The sequence below is a fragment of the Ostrinia furnacalis genome, unplaced genomic scaffold (genome assembly GCF_004193835.3).
Source record: "Ostrinia furnacalis isolate ACB-3 unplaced genomic scaffold, ASM419383v2 OfSCF6535, whole genome shotgun sequence".
NCBI classification, from domain to species: Eukaryota; Metazoa; Arthropoda; class Insecta; order Lepidoptera; family Crambidae; genus Ostrinia; species Ostrinia furnacalis.
Window position 1 is genome coordinate 328322 of NW_021136774.1, and position 12653 is coordinate 340974.

Consider the following 12653-nt stretch of genomic DNA (forward strand, 5'->3'; position numbering starts at 1 on the left):
ACATTTTTCTTAAAGTGAACGGTTTTTGAGATATCAGCTCTCAAAGTCGTAAAAAGTATGTCCCCCCCCCTCTATTTTTATAACTACGGGGTATAAAATTCTAAAAAAAATAGAGGTGATGCATGCTAATTAACTCTTTCAACGATTTTTGGTTTGATCAAAGTATCTCTTATAGTTTTTGAGATAGGTTGATTTAACTGTAATTTTGGTTAAGTTATTGTGCTTACACTGAAAACGATGGCTGAACCTTATAAGATAGATCAAAAAATATACTACAGTATTGTACACCTTTTAAAATCCGCGATGATATAAAATCTTTATAATGTAGGTACTTTTTACGAGAAATATTAGCTTATTCAAGCAATACGCCATTAATCCTTATCCAGTAATGTACCTTAAATACATTGTGCATTTGATAAAGTTTAATATTACAAATGTGATTGTTGAGTAATAATAGGTTAAACATATCCATCGAACCAATATTTTTAAAACGCGTTAATCCTATAGATTATTATTACATCGATTCAAGAAGATCGGTCGCTCGCTGCGCTGCAGCGCGTGAGTTGCGGGGCGTGGTCTCGCGCGGGAGCGGGGATAAGATAGCTAACCGCGTCGACCCGAACGGGCAGACACGTGAGGGCAGACGTCGTTGTCACTTGTGCGCGCTAAGAGAATTTCATCGTTCCCATTTACTTCTTTCGCAAGTCGAATTTGGCGTTGAGACTTTTTAATATTGAATTGTACCTATTATAAAAAATAAGTAAGTAGGTATACTGGTTTAATAGGTGCTATTAAACCGGTCACGTACTAATAAATCCCCCAATAATATAAATTCCTTTGTTTTTGGTGCAAATTTTAGTGTTTCGTAGCAGGTTTTTAAAATTTCTAAAGCTTATTGTATATCATCTAACAATGGATACTTTAGATAATACGTTTTCCTACATTCTGAATTATAATAACTATATCGAAGATGATGTGGTTCGCGCATTTCATGAAAAGTTACTTCGGTGCACATCATTTAGACCGCGTGAGCTAGAATTATTTCAACACCCTGAACTGATTGAACCTGTACCTAAAAATGAGACGCACCTTCAAGTAATTTATGACGGTGACGTGGGATTAGTGGGGCACTGGAGTTGTATTTATTACATTAATGGAATACTGCGTGTGTACGATAGTCTTGTTGGTGTTCTAGGAAAATCGCAAAAAATATATGTAAAAGCCTTGTTTCCGTATCTATCGGAGTCATGTATTCAGTTTCCAAGTGTTCAGCGACAACCGAATACTATTGATTGTGGTTTGTTTGCCATTGCTTTTGCCACCTCTTTAGCTCGGAATATTTATAAATACATATATAAAATTAATATTCATACATAAAAGTACAAGGCAAAATATCGGGAGAGTTTAGGCTCCATTCACCAGGTGTATAAATTGACATAATAAGTTTATTATATTTGCTGCTACGGAACCCTTTGTGCGCGAGCCCGACTCGCACTTGGCCGGTTTTTTAGGTTAGAAATTGATAAAAAAAAGTCTTGATTGAAGTTCTGCGTGAAAAAAATCAAAGTAAATAAAATAATGGACGAAGATAAAAAGAAAACTGAAAGAAAAATAAAAAGATTTGCTGCTCGTTTCAAGAGTTCTAGACAAATAAATTGCACAGAAAACCCTGGACCCGTAAGTTTCCGCAATGTTTATTTACATTTTTACATTGTGGTACAGTGTGGCTTTAATTATATCGGTAAATATTGTACAATTTCAGCATATAATATTGTGTAATGCTGGCCAAGCAACAGGGTTGGAGAAAAGTGCAATAACAAGCTTGATAGCTAACTTAAAAAGTGATATTGAACTCCCAAAGTTCATAGCAGAGAAAGGAGAGACGCATTCATTTCTCGCCTTCAACTCTATTGAGAGTGCAGTATTATTCCACAACACGTACAATGGCAAAGCGAAAATAGATACTAATGGGACACCACTGTATATGAGTTATGTTGAGAATGGTAAGTAACATTTTTTTACTCCATATGTTAGCAGTACAGACAGCAAAATTTATGGTAAATACTGCCCAGTATTATTATATAAAATAAACTTTTTATCTTAATAAACATTAATTGTTACCAATATGTCCAATTTCAGTTCCTGATACCGAGATAATCTGTTCTCATGAAAATCCAAAAGGTTTGATCTTATTAAATGACTTTATAACAATAGAAGAGGAGAAAACATTCTTGAAAATATTTGATTGGGACGAGAACATTGATTCAAGTACCCTAAAGAACCGGCAAGTAAAGCATTATGGCTACGAATTTAGATATGGGACCAATGATGTCGATTTAAGCTCTCCATTAATTGAGAAGATTCCGGAAGAATGTGACGTGTTGTGGAGGAGACTGAGGAAACATGGAATTGATGTGGGCATCCCCAATCAACTGACGGTCAACAAGTATGCACCTGGTCATGGTACTTATTAAATATTTACATCATTATCAAGATTTTTAGGAATTTTAGTGGCTCAGAAGGACAGAGATAGGTGTTAGTTCGTTTGTTACAGCCAAATGACGTCCACTGCTGGACAAAGGCCTCCCTCAAGGCTTTCCATAACGACCGGTCCTGCACTGCCTGCATCCAGATTCGTCTCTAGGATATGGGAGATAGGTGTTAAGGTGTATAATGATGATATTACAATATTAATCAAATAGGGCCTTATTTCTCTTGCTAACAATGCAGCACAATATTTTTCTAGTATTACATTATTTTCATTTACTCTTTCAGGGATACCATCACATGTAGATAAACACAGTCCATTTTGCGATACAATTTTGTCACTGTCCCTTGGCTCGTCAGTAGTTATGGACTGGAAACACCCTACAGGCAAATATGTGCCAGTTTTAGTTGATAGGAGATCTATGCTAGTGATGCAAGATGAAGCTAGGTATGCATGTCGGATATAATCACGATTTTATTGAAAATTTTTGCTTTGGGTTTACTGAAAGATGAATTATAAAATTTAACTTCAGGTATGATTGGCAACATGGCATCCAATCCAGAACATGGGATCCTGTCATTGAGAACCGTACAGTAACTTCTGATGATACGCAAAAAGTGGTTAAAGTCATCACAAACGACACGCGAGCGCGCCAAACGAGGATATCGCTGACTTTCCGGTGGACTAGGAGTGGCCCTTGTGAATGTAAATATAAGACGTTGTGTGATAGTGTAGAGAAAGGGTCTGAAAATATTGAGGATGAGGTGGCCTCAAATCTAGAAGAGTTGCATGTCCATCAGGTAAGAACTCTTCAATCCCTCTATCACTTAGGCACTTGTCATCTAATACTTAGGCACTTGTCAAATGTATTTCTTGCTAGTTACAAATAAAATAAAAGCCTTGTAAACTTACACTTACGTAAAGACTTTTACTAACAACTTTTCTTATTAACTTATTGTATTGTAAGATAAACGACAAATTAAAGTTACGATCGCTAAATATTTGTAGGTATACGAACAAATAGCGGGCCACTTCAGTACTACGCGACACAAGCCGTGGCCTAAAGTGGTAGAGTTTATGGCGCGCGTGCCACCGGGCGCTATCGTGCTTGATCTGGGAGCAGGAAATGGGAAAAATATACTGAAGAGAGACGACATTTTGCAAGTAAGTTTACTGTTTGAGCTAAATATAAAAACTGCCACGTTATTGTGCTGAGGATGTAGGTAAGCATCAATTTATAAAAATAATATATGCTTATTATTGATTGATTATGATAACATAATTAATGCAAATTAAATATTGCATGTATGGTGATAAAGCATTTGAGAAAGTTGACAGATTATTGAGTGTAACCTAGGTAAACTTAATCATAAGTAGTTGAGGAATAAATACGTGTTTTTGAAAGTACTATACAATATCGTTCATTATAAACTAAATTTCACTAGATTTCATGAGTCTTACATCAAATTAAATAAAGGACTTCATCAGGGAGCAGTCTTAAGACCAGTGTCGTTTTTTGGTTGTAAGTTTATAACAGTAATCATTATAAAGTTGAATGTTTATTTCATCAGATAGCCGGCGAGCGCAGCTGTGGCCTTCTATCAGAATGCAAGACGCACATACAAAGTATCGCTGGTGCAGATTGCGTGCGGCTGGATTTGTTGAACACGAATTTAGCTGATGCGTGTGCTGACGTTATCATCTGCATTGCTGTGATACACCATTTCAGCAGTAAGGTCGGTATATTGATAGTTAGACGATCTCACGTGATAAGTAAATAACCATTTTTTTCTGATGTCATTTAAAATGTGAATCAAATTTTAGGCCAGAAGATTGCAAGCCATTTCGACAATATGCCGTCTGCTTCGGCCTGAAGGACGGGCGTTGATCACTGTCTGGGCAAAGGACCAGACTAAATCAAACTATCTGTGCAAGAATAAAAGCCATGAGCCCACGGAAGAACAACGAATGACCGTCGGAGGGGTGAACCTCCCGGTCCACGAAAACAGAACCCAGTTCAAACATAACGATTTGTTAGTCCCGTGGAAGCTTCGACAAATTAAAGAAAACAAACTATCAAATCAACCCGAAAACACCCTTTTACGGTATTATCATGTCTTCGAAGAAGGTGAGCTTGATAATCTTTGTAAAGAATTTCCATTGGAAGTAGAAAAAAGTTTCTATGAAGAGGGAAATTGGTGTGTGGTATGTAAAAAAATAAACGTTTCAACGTAACATATTTGTACTTTATTTTTCACTAATTAAAAAAATACAACTCTACAAAAAAAAGGCTATAAAAACACTATACAAAACAATATGGATAACAATAAACTGTTATGGTCTGCGCATGCGCGATGGGGATAACTGAAATAATTTTATGAAATTATGTTTAAATTGTAGACTTTATCGCATACAAAAATACTACTCGTACACTACATAATATTGAGTAGGTAATCTAAATATTTTTGTTGATTATTTATGTTATTTTTGCCTCCGCTATTTTCTATATTCCATTTTTTTCTGTGTCTCTTTTTACACTCACATAGTTAATATTTTAATATAGCAACTAACGCAAAGTAATGGAACTTTAAAAAGTTATAGATATTTTATTAAATAGCATACTATAGGTAAACATTTATCATGGTCCTTCGAGTCGGATGCTTACGAACAAAAATTTGGTTCAACATAACAATGAAAGCGAAATAAACATGGAAAAACATTAACAATAAATTCATATTCATTCATGAAAAAAACGATCACTCTAACAAAAAACATTAAGGATACAAATCCTTCCTTGATTAAAAATCCAGCTCAATGCTATTAGCCGAGCCTATTCTAACGTCGACGTTTTATTTCGAGACTCTTAGTTTAAAACCAATTAAGTAGTTGAAACGATTATTTTCATATGGGCTACGCCTGCGCCAAGCATCTACCCTTTCATCAACGCCAGTTGCAGAAGTGGTATCACTGAAACCGTGGACAAGTCTGCTAGTACCGCGTCGACATTTTGCAATGTGTTCACTTGGAATATATTCTCTTTCCTGAAGCTCAGTATAGACAGGGCTAAAAGAGGCAGGATCTCAAGGCAGTCGTATCCCAGTATGGCGTCCCATAGAAGGAGGAGTTGGTCAGGCGGCAGGTGCCCACTGAAAGCCCTCATCAACCACTTGAAGACCACTCTGATTCTGTAAGAATTAAAGGGTGAGTTTTAATAATGTTCTGTAGAAGATATTTCAAAAATAAGTATGACGTCATCGACATAGATAACTTACGGATTAATGTTTATATTTCTGAAGTGTATCCACAGGAGAGGCTCGTTCGCTTCTAGTAACCTTTCGTACAGTAAACAAAGAGAAACTATACCCTGAAATTGGAAATATTTGGTGAACAATCAATTTTCAATCTATTTTATCGACTTGAGTAGGTATTTAGGTATTCTTTACCTGTGGATGCGTCGAAATATAGTGCAATCTATGCCAATATCGTATGTAAAAAGCTCGAAACGTGTAGTATAGCTGCACCGGGTCGTCGTACAGGTAACAAAAAGGTGTTGCTGAAAAAAATGTTGCAATTAATAAACCAATAAAATAGACAAGAGAAGTTGCAGACCTGTCGAGTTAGAGACTAAAAACTGGAGGGAAATAATCACGTCATGATCATGAAATAAAAAGAAAATTCATACCATACATGGTGAATCCATGGAAAGGGATGATCCCGCTCGGAGGAAAAACAGTGACGCTTTCCGCGGACGTCTGCTTGCCCTTGATAGTGACTGTAAGAGGGTTGCCAATGCTGCCCTTGAGATGCTGCATGACTTCGCAATCGCGCGAAAAACATAACATCACCTGTTGAACCACAGTCAATTTATATTCGGCATCGTAATATGAACCTACAGGATTTCAATCATTTTTCTTTTGATTTACCTGGTACAAAAGGTCTTCAAATACAAAATACTGGTCATCGTTAGATGCAGTCAGCTGCACGTCCTTGAATATTAACTTGTCTATCATAAGATCAACGTCCAACACACTCTTCTTCAGTTGCGCAAAATATGCTATTTGCTAAAACGAAAGAAATCGTCAAGATAGAGTTACGCTTTCTTATACTATTTCCAATTGATATTGAAGCAAACGGTCCTTTACCTGTGACTTCACCTCAGCTCCCAGCACTTGTGACCAAAGCTTTGCCCGTAAGCATTGTGGGCTGCCTTTCTTCAAGTACTCCTGGATGACAGGCGCGTAGCCCAACGCGGCCACTCTATCCCCCAAGCCGATACGTTCGGTCTCCAGCGTCGCAAACCCAGGCACGGAACTCGGCATGTTAGGGTTCACTCCGAGGAGAGGCTCCCCGTTAAACCACTCTAAATAGACCTTGCGCTAGTTGTGTAATGGTTAATGGTTAGATTACTTGGTGGTGGGTTTATAGATTATTGGTCCTTAGAGGCAGATACCGCACAGCACTTGTATGATTTATGCTACTATCCGGCTCGAAGGACCAATGTGTTGATGTGCTCTAAAGAATACCTAAATCGCCCTTACCAATTGATCTAATGTTTTCACTTGCAGTGGTAAATGTGCAAACTCCCATTTTGGCTCATCACTGAAATGTTTCAAATAACGTTTTTAGATTTTGCAATTTCTGATATTTTTTTATGGAGTAACTCCAAGTATGACGTACTTACTCTCTTGTAAATGGCACATAGCCGGATAACGTTAGTAAAACTTCTAAAAAGTCTTTCGGAGCATACACTGGCCTGTATTTTGTTAAATCTGTAATAAAACGTTTTAATTTCTAAGTAGTTGTGGGATCCTTTTCAGGTGAGCAGTTAATAAACATAGTTCTATTTACTTATTTACCTAAATTGTAGGTACTTAGTTCGTTCCACTTTTCTGCGAGCTCCTCCTGCTCACTCTGGGATCGTATCTTCGCTAACGATGTCTCCAGGTCGGAGCACATCGAGTTCAGAGATTTATGTATCCTCTTCTCCCATTGTGCACTCGCTTTCAAAAGAGAAGTTAATGGATCTAGCTTCTAAAATAAGTGATGGTAAATTAGAAGATTTATTCAAGAGTTTTTAGACGTGGCTCTTCCCAAATTTCAAAAAATGTAGAAAAAAATGTTTAGGACTTACATTTTGCTTACTTTGTGTTCTCACCCAATGAAATACTGTGTTTCTAAGCTTGGTATCTAAACCTTTTTCTTTCATGGCTTGCTGTAGCGTCTGCTTAAAGTCCTCTTTCTTTACGTTTGGCGAAGAGACTAGTTTCTGTGTAAAATGTTTCGTATTATTGAACCAGCGTTTATGTAAGCACGCACCTTTCTTTGGGATAGTTTATAGCATAATCAAGTCAGGTAACAAATAGCCTGGTAGTACTTGCCTGAACATCGCTGTAGAATGATTTGTATATGGATAGGTTTTTAATTTCTTCGGCTAATTTAAGAGCTGTGTGGTGTATGGCTTCTTCTTTTATTGCATCCATGTCTATTAGGTAACAAATAATAATCTAATATAATTTTGTAAAATAAAGTAACAGACATGAGTGTGTTTACTTTTTTTGAGAAATCATACTTCAAAATTGAAAGAAATTGTGTTACTTTGGTAACCGATAAACAATATTATTAGTTGCATAACAAGGTCAAACAAGGCTGGGTCTTTCGTTAGATCTTGATCTCATAATATCATAAAACTTAGTTCTAATTATTTTGATAAAATTAAGTCAATTCATCGGTAAGCCATTTGTGGGTAGGGTAGGTAACCAATTACCTTTGGCAAATAATAAATTTCCAATCATTTAAATTTTACAAAAAAAAATACAATTGCGGATGTGACCTTGTTCCTTTTAATTGTTATTTACGTTTTTATTGAAAATTTCCTACATTTTATATAAGAAATGTCATATATCATTTCACCATAGCAGTAAAGATGTCAAAAAAATAAATGGAATGGAACAGGGAACAGCAATATTAAACGTCAGCCATCTGTCAGTTTCATCAGCTGTTGTTCGTGTCCGTGTTGTGGTTTCGTGTTTTGGAAACAAAGGAATTGTTGAAAATGGGCAAAATTTTCCTTGATCATATTGGTGGAACTCGTTTGTTTTCCTGTGCATCGTGTGATGTTAATCTAACCAATCGTTCTGAACTAATTAGCACACGATTTACGGGAGCTACAGGTACTTTTGTTGTGTATATTTATTGCGTAGTGTCGTAAGACCTCCCCAGCCCCACTACAACTTGCGTCTTTATTTCGTTCTAACTTCTACGAGACCGTTCAGGCTAAAGTTCGCGAAACTTCTTTAAGATTCAGATTAGTTCAATCTCGTGGCAAAAATATTACTTTCTCTTTACCTTATTCCTGGATCGCTTTGTTGTATGACTCGTAAATCGTAATTTTATTGTTTCCAGGTCGTGCTTTCTTATTCCACAAAGTAGTGAACCTGATCTACTCCGAGGTACAGGACCGAGTGATGCTGACTGGTCGGCATATGGTCCGCGATGTGTCCTGTAAAAATTGCGCTACTAAGCTCGGCTGGGTCTATGAGTTTGCTACTGAAGAAAATCAAAGGTAAAGAAATTAAACTGAAAAAGAAAATGTTACCTACATAATAATGAAGCAGCAATAATTCAAAATTGATATGATGTGATAGTACATATTTGTAATGAAGAGTAATTCCTTTCCCTTATAATAAGTTACTCTTGTAAAACAAATATCTATAAAATATGCTTAATGTGTTAATTAAAAACCTTTTAATTTTGCAGATACAAAGAAGGAAGAGTCATCTTGGAGAGAGCACTTGTGACGGAAACCGATGGCATTGAAGAGATCCAGGTCAATAACGATGATTAATATTTATTAGCGATAGTTTTCACTAATTATTATATTTAATAGTAGTTGTTATGTTAATTTTAATCAATGTGTGAGTGTTAGATACTAGTACTATATCCCAGAAGTTACCTACAACTGTTAGTGATCTGAGAATTTCTGTTTTGTATCGTTTCATAGGACCCATCCAAAGTCTAACTCAACTTATTTCTGTTTAAAGATGTAATAATAACAAATAGTATTTACTTAGAACTACTGGGATATTATCTTTTATTAATCAATCTTTTTATTGTTGATAACTTAAACTTTTATGAACCTACTTATTAAAAATTATTTTGTAACTTTAGTACTAGATCCTTATTTACAAAGATACTATAATGTCAAGCTGTGGTGGGCTTTTGTCAAAGCTTGATTTGTATTACTGTGATAACTTGGTCATTTATTGTAAAGCAATATTTTGGTATTGAAAAACAATTTCACTGCCCTTCAAATGTTATTCCAAATTATCTGCTTTATTGATAAATAAATAAAATCTTTTAAACTACTCTTTTCGTTTCTTTTGTCACTACCCCTCCTTTTTTATACAGGGTGTTTACTCCCGTTTCAGCCACATAGTCTGAGTTCATACATTCAGTGTAGGCGCGGAGAGTATTGAGTTAGGAGTAGGAGGAGCACACTGATATCGAAAAAGAAACCCCGCCATTAATAACCAAGACGAATGCATCTAAAAACATTGAGTTATAATGTATACGTAGTAATATTACTTCAATGTCTAAAAATGATAGTTTAAGACTTAAGTGAACTATAAGTTGCTTAATATGTGAACTGTAATTAATTAATACTGCAGTTTAAATAGGTATCACATTTTATTCATTATTATATAATAACACAACATATATCTTTAGCAGATAACATAAATTTCTTCTCTCTAATATTCATGCAATTACTTAAGCTCAGCTTTACAAATTGGAATAAAGTTTAAATAAAATGCCAACAAAGTAAAACATTTCAGGTGGTTCTCAAACAGTGGTGACTTCTAAAAAAAATTAGTAAACTTATATTAGTTTTTAGCGTTACCGTGGTAACGTAATTAATACAGGGTGTTGGGTAAATCGTTATTAAGCCGACACTAACATAAATGCATATTAGTAATAGTGAAGTGAGATATTTGATATCATTTCATTTATCATTAATTCTGATTTTACAAAGAAGTATGTATGCATTTAAGTTACATAGGCTAGTTTCGGCTTGATATATCATTTACCTAGCACCTGTATTTCCAGCCTACTAAATAGGCAAGGACCTTGATACACAATTTTCAAAAGAAACTTGGGAGGACGATTTTGATAAATACACTACATTTTTTTAATCACTGAAGCATAGACTGAAGTTTTTGTTAAGTTTAAATTACTAAAAAATTGTGGTGTCTGGCGTCTGTACAAAATTAATGCAACTGCTTTATTACCATTTTTACAAGTAACATTACATTATAGACACTATTATTGCAGAGTGAATTGTGGGCATTGTGGCTAAAGCTGTATCGTTCCGGAATTTACCCGGTAATATTCCCAAATTTCCCGAAATGTCCACATTTAGGAGTATTATTGGGGAATTCCACCGAACTAGCGATTGTTCCCGGAATGGATCACCTTTAATTTTATTGTGGATTATGGACCTTCATTTGGAGTTTCAATTTATATGAAACAATCACGGAATGAGGGCTATCGTTTTTATACTTAACAGTTGGCACCCCTGGCGATTCACAGAACCCTTACTCTACAGTGGCGCCATCTTGATGAGTGCAATTGCGATAGTCCTCCTACCACTTTAGCGCTCACCAGTTGGTGCCACTGTCTTCGCTACTAGCAAGTGACAGGACCTTACTCTACAGTGGCGCTAACTGGTGAGCGCTAAAATGATAGCCCTCATTGAATTAAAGCCACAGTAAGGATGCTGCCATTTGTTGGTCGGCTGCCCACTCGTCTGGTCCAAAATATCTTTTTAAAGGACAATGACCAAAAGTGGTCCAAATGTCCACCACTAATGAGACCTATATGGGCTTTTAGTCCATTAAATAGAGATTAACTTTCAGTATGGGACGAAAAAAAAATAAACTGTCAGTAAAAAGTTACGACTGTTTGAAAAATTGTAGTAGTTTACGCGCTAATCACAGGAACTACTGGTCCGATTTGAAAAATTATATTTGTTATGGATAGCCCATTTATCAAGGATGGTTTTAGGATAAATAACATCACCCTACAACCAATAGGGGCGGAGCAGTAAAGACAATTGTTGTAAAAATGGGAAATATTATTCAAACTATTTTCACGCGTACAAAGTCGTAGGCACAGCTAGTATAATATTTAATAAAATTCATCTATAACCACGCGCCACATGCGACATGACATAATTTGCGTAGATTAGTCCAAAATGTGCAATGGATAGAATGATATCAAGAACATTTTTCGGATGAAAAGGTAAAAAACAGACTTTTCATTCAATCATAACTTTTTACTGACAGCATATTTTTGATTGCAGTTTGGTTATAATGAATCAGTATTTAGCAGACTATTTTACTACATAGGTCTCGTTAGTGGTGGACATTTGGACCACACTCCATACATTTTTGGTCATTGTCCTTTTATCAACTTTAACACATTCCATCAACATATTATGATACTACTTGTAGTTTAAGTAATGTATAGGAAGCATATTTCTAAGTAAGTATTCCAATGAAATTGCACAAATTAAACAGAAAATAACACAAATAAACAATTTATGAATTCTAATGCTTCAATAATACGTCCCATCAAAAGTACCTACGCGTTTAAATTATATCCACTGGATTTCCCAATTTTTTCTTGTATGTAACATTTACAATTTCACGTGTAATAGTGCGTTGTAACCTTAAAAGGACCCTGCTCACTGCGCTATGCCCACAGAATCAGATGCTATGGCATCATACCATGGCAGGGGCACCACTTCAGAAGATCATTACTATGGAATCAACCATCTCAGAGGATTATGGATCAAGAAACACGTCACGGATAAGTCGTGATCTGTGTGCTTACCATGAGTTTACATTAGGCGAACTCGCTAGCGAGTGCATCAAAAAATCTATAAAGAATTTAGTTCTTGAATGTAACCACTAGGGGCACTGTATAATCTGTCATAAGTAGCACATGAAAACCCCCACTACAAAATAAATATGTTAAGGTTTAGTAGGTCACGCATGGTAGTACAAGTATTATGAAGTGAGCAGTCCATGACAAGGTGAAATATAGCCTTAAAACGAATATGGATTAGATTTACACCTCCATCTTAAGTTGTTTAACACAATATTGA

The 12653-nt window shown here is 35.8% G+C and overlaps 3 protein-coding genes across 3 annotated transcripts; 2 read left to right on the forward strand and 1 right to left on the reverse strand.

Annotated features, from left to right (window-relative positions):
• The first annotated feature begins 1526 nt into the window (after positions 1 to 1526).
• LOC114362489 (alkylated DNA repair protein alkB homolog 8) lies at positions 1527 to 4725 on the forward strand. The gene is made up of 8 exons (XM_028317921.1): positions 1527 to 1677; positions 1763 to 2003; positions 2140 to 2463; positions 2776 to 2935; positions 3021 to 3288; positions 3497 to 3652; positions 4060 to 4224; positions 4313 to 4725. Exons 1-8 carry the CDS (start codon positions 1579 to 1581, stop codon positions 4721 to 4723), a joined length of 1824 nt encoding a protein of 607 aa, XP_028173722.1. The 5' UTR covers positions 1527 to 1578; the 3' UTR covers positions 4724 to 4725.
• Positions 4726 to 4729: 4 nt separating this feature from the next.
• LOC114362490 (TBC1 domain family member 19) lies at positions 4730 to 8394 on the reverse strand. The gene is made up of 11 exons (XM_028317922.1): positions 7867 to 8394; positions 7620 to 7754; positions 7345 to 7519; positions 7170 to 7257; positions 7027 to 7087; positions 6631 to 6864; positions 6412 to 6549; positions 6171 to 6333; positions 5932 to 6041; positions 5761 to 5852; positions 4730 to 5673 (listed from the first exon to the last, which is right to left on the reverse strand). Exons 1-11 carry the CDS (start codon positions 7966 to 7968, stop codon positions 5418 to 5420), a joined length of 1554 nt encoding a protein of 517 aa, XP_028173723.1. The 5' UTR covers positions 7969 to 8394; the 3' UTR covers positions 4730 to 5417.
• Positions 8395 to 8463: 69 nt separating this feature from the next.
• Positions 8464 to 9767, forward strand: Yippee (yippee zinc finger protein). Its single transcript, XM_028317923.1, has 3 exons — positions 8464 to 8658; positions 8891 to 9050; positions 9245 to 9767. Exons 1-3 carry the CDS (start codon positions 8541 to 8543, stop codon positions 9330 to 9332), a joined length of 366 nt encoding a protein of 121 aa, XP_028173724.1. The 5' UTR covers positions 8464 to 8540; the 3' UTR covers positions 9333 to 9767.
• The last annotated feature ends 2886 nt before the right edge of the window (positions 9768 to 12653 follow it).

Excerpts from the sequence above, each read along its gene's own strand:
- LOC114362489 (XM_028317921.1), top strand. The coding sequence starts at position 1,579 with ATGGACGAAGATAAAAAGAAAACTGAAAGAAAAATAAAAAGATTTGCT. Across the intron at positions 2,936-3,020 it reads GTGATGCAAGATGAAGCTAG|GTATGATTGGCAACATGGCA; the intron begins GTATGCATGTCG and ends ATTTAACTTCAG. Across the intron at positions 3,289-3,496 it reads AAGAGTTGCATGTCCATCAG|GTATACGAACAAATAGCGGG; the intron begins GTAAGAACTCTT and ends AAATATTTGTAG.
- Yippee (XM_028317923.1), top strand. The coding sequence starts at position 8,541 with ATGGGCAAAATTTTCCTTGATCATATTGGTGGAACTCGTTTGTTTTCC. Across the intron at positions 8,659-8,890 it reads ACGATTTACGGGAGCTACAG|GTCGTGCTTTCTTATTCCAC; the intron begins GTACTTTTGTTG and ends TATTGTTTCCAG. Across the intron at positions 9,051-9,244 it reads GCTACTGAAGAAAATCAAAG|ATACAAAGAAGGAAGAGTCA; the intron begins GTAAAGAAATTA and ends TTAATTTTGCAG.
- LOC114362490 (XM_028317922.1), bottom strand. The coding sequence starts at position 7,968 with ATGGATGCAATAAAAGAAGAAGCCATACACCACACAGCTCTTAAATTA. Across the intron at positions 7,088-7,169 it reads TATGTGCCATTTACAAGAGA|TGATGAGCCAAAATGGGAGT; the intron begins GTAAGTACGTCA and ends GAAACATTTCAG. Across the intron at positions 5,853-5,931 it reads ATATTTCGACGCATCCACAG|GGTATAGTTTCTCTTTGTTT; the intron begins GTAAAGAATACC and ends TTCCAATTTCAG.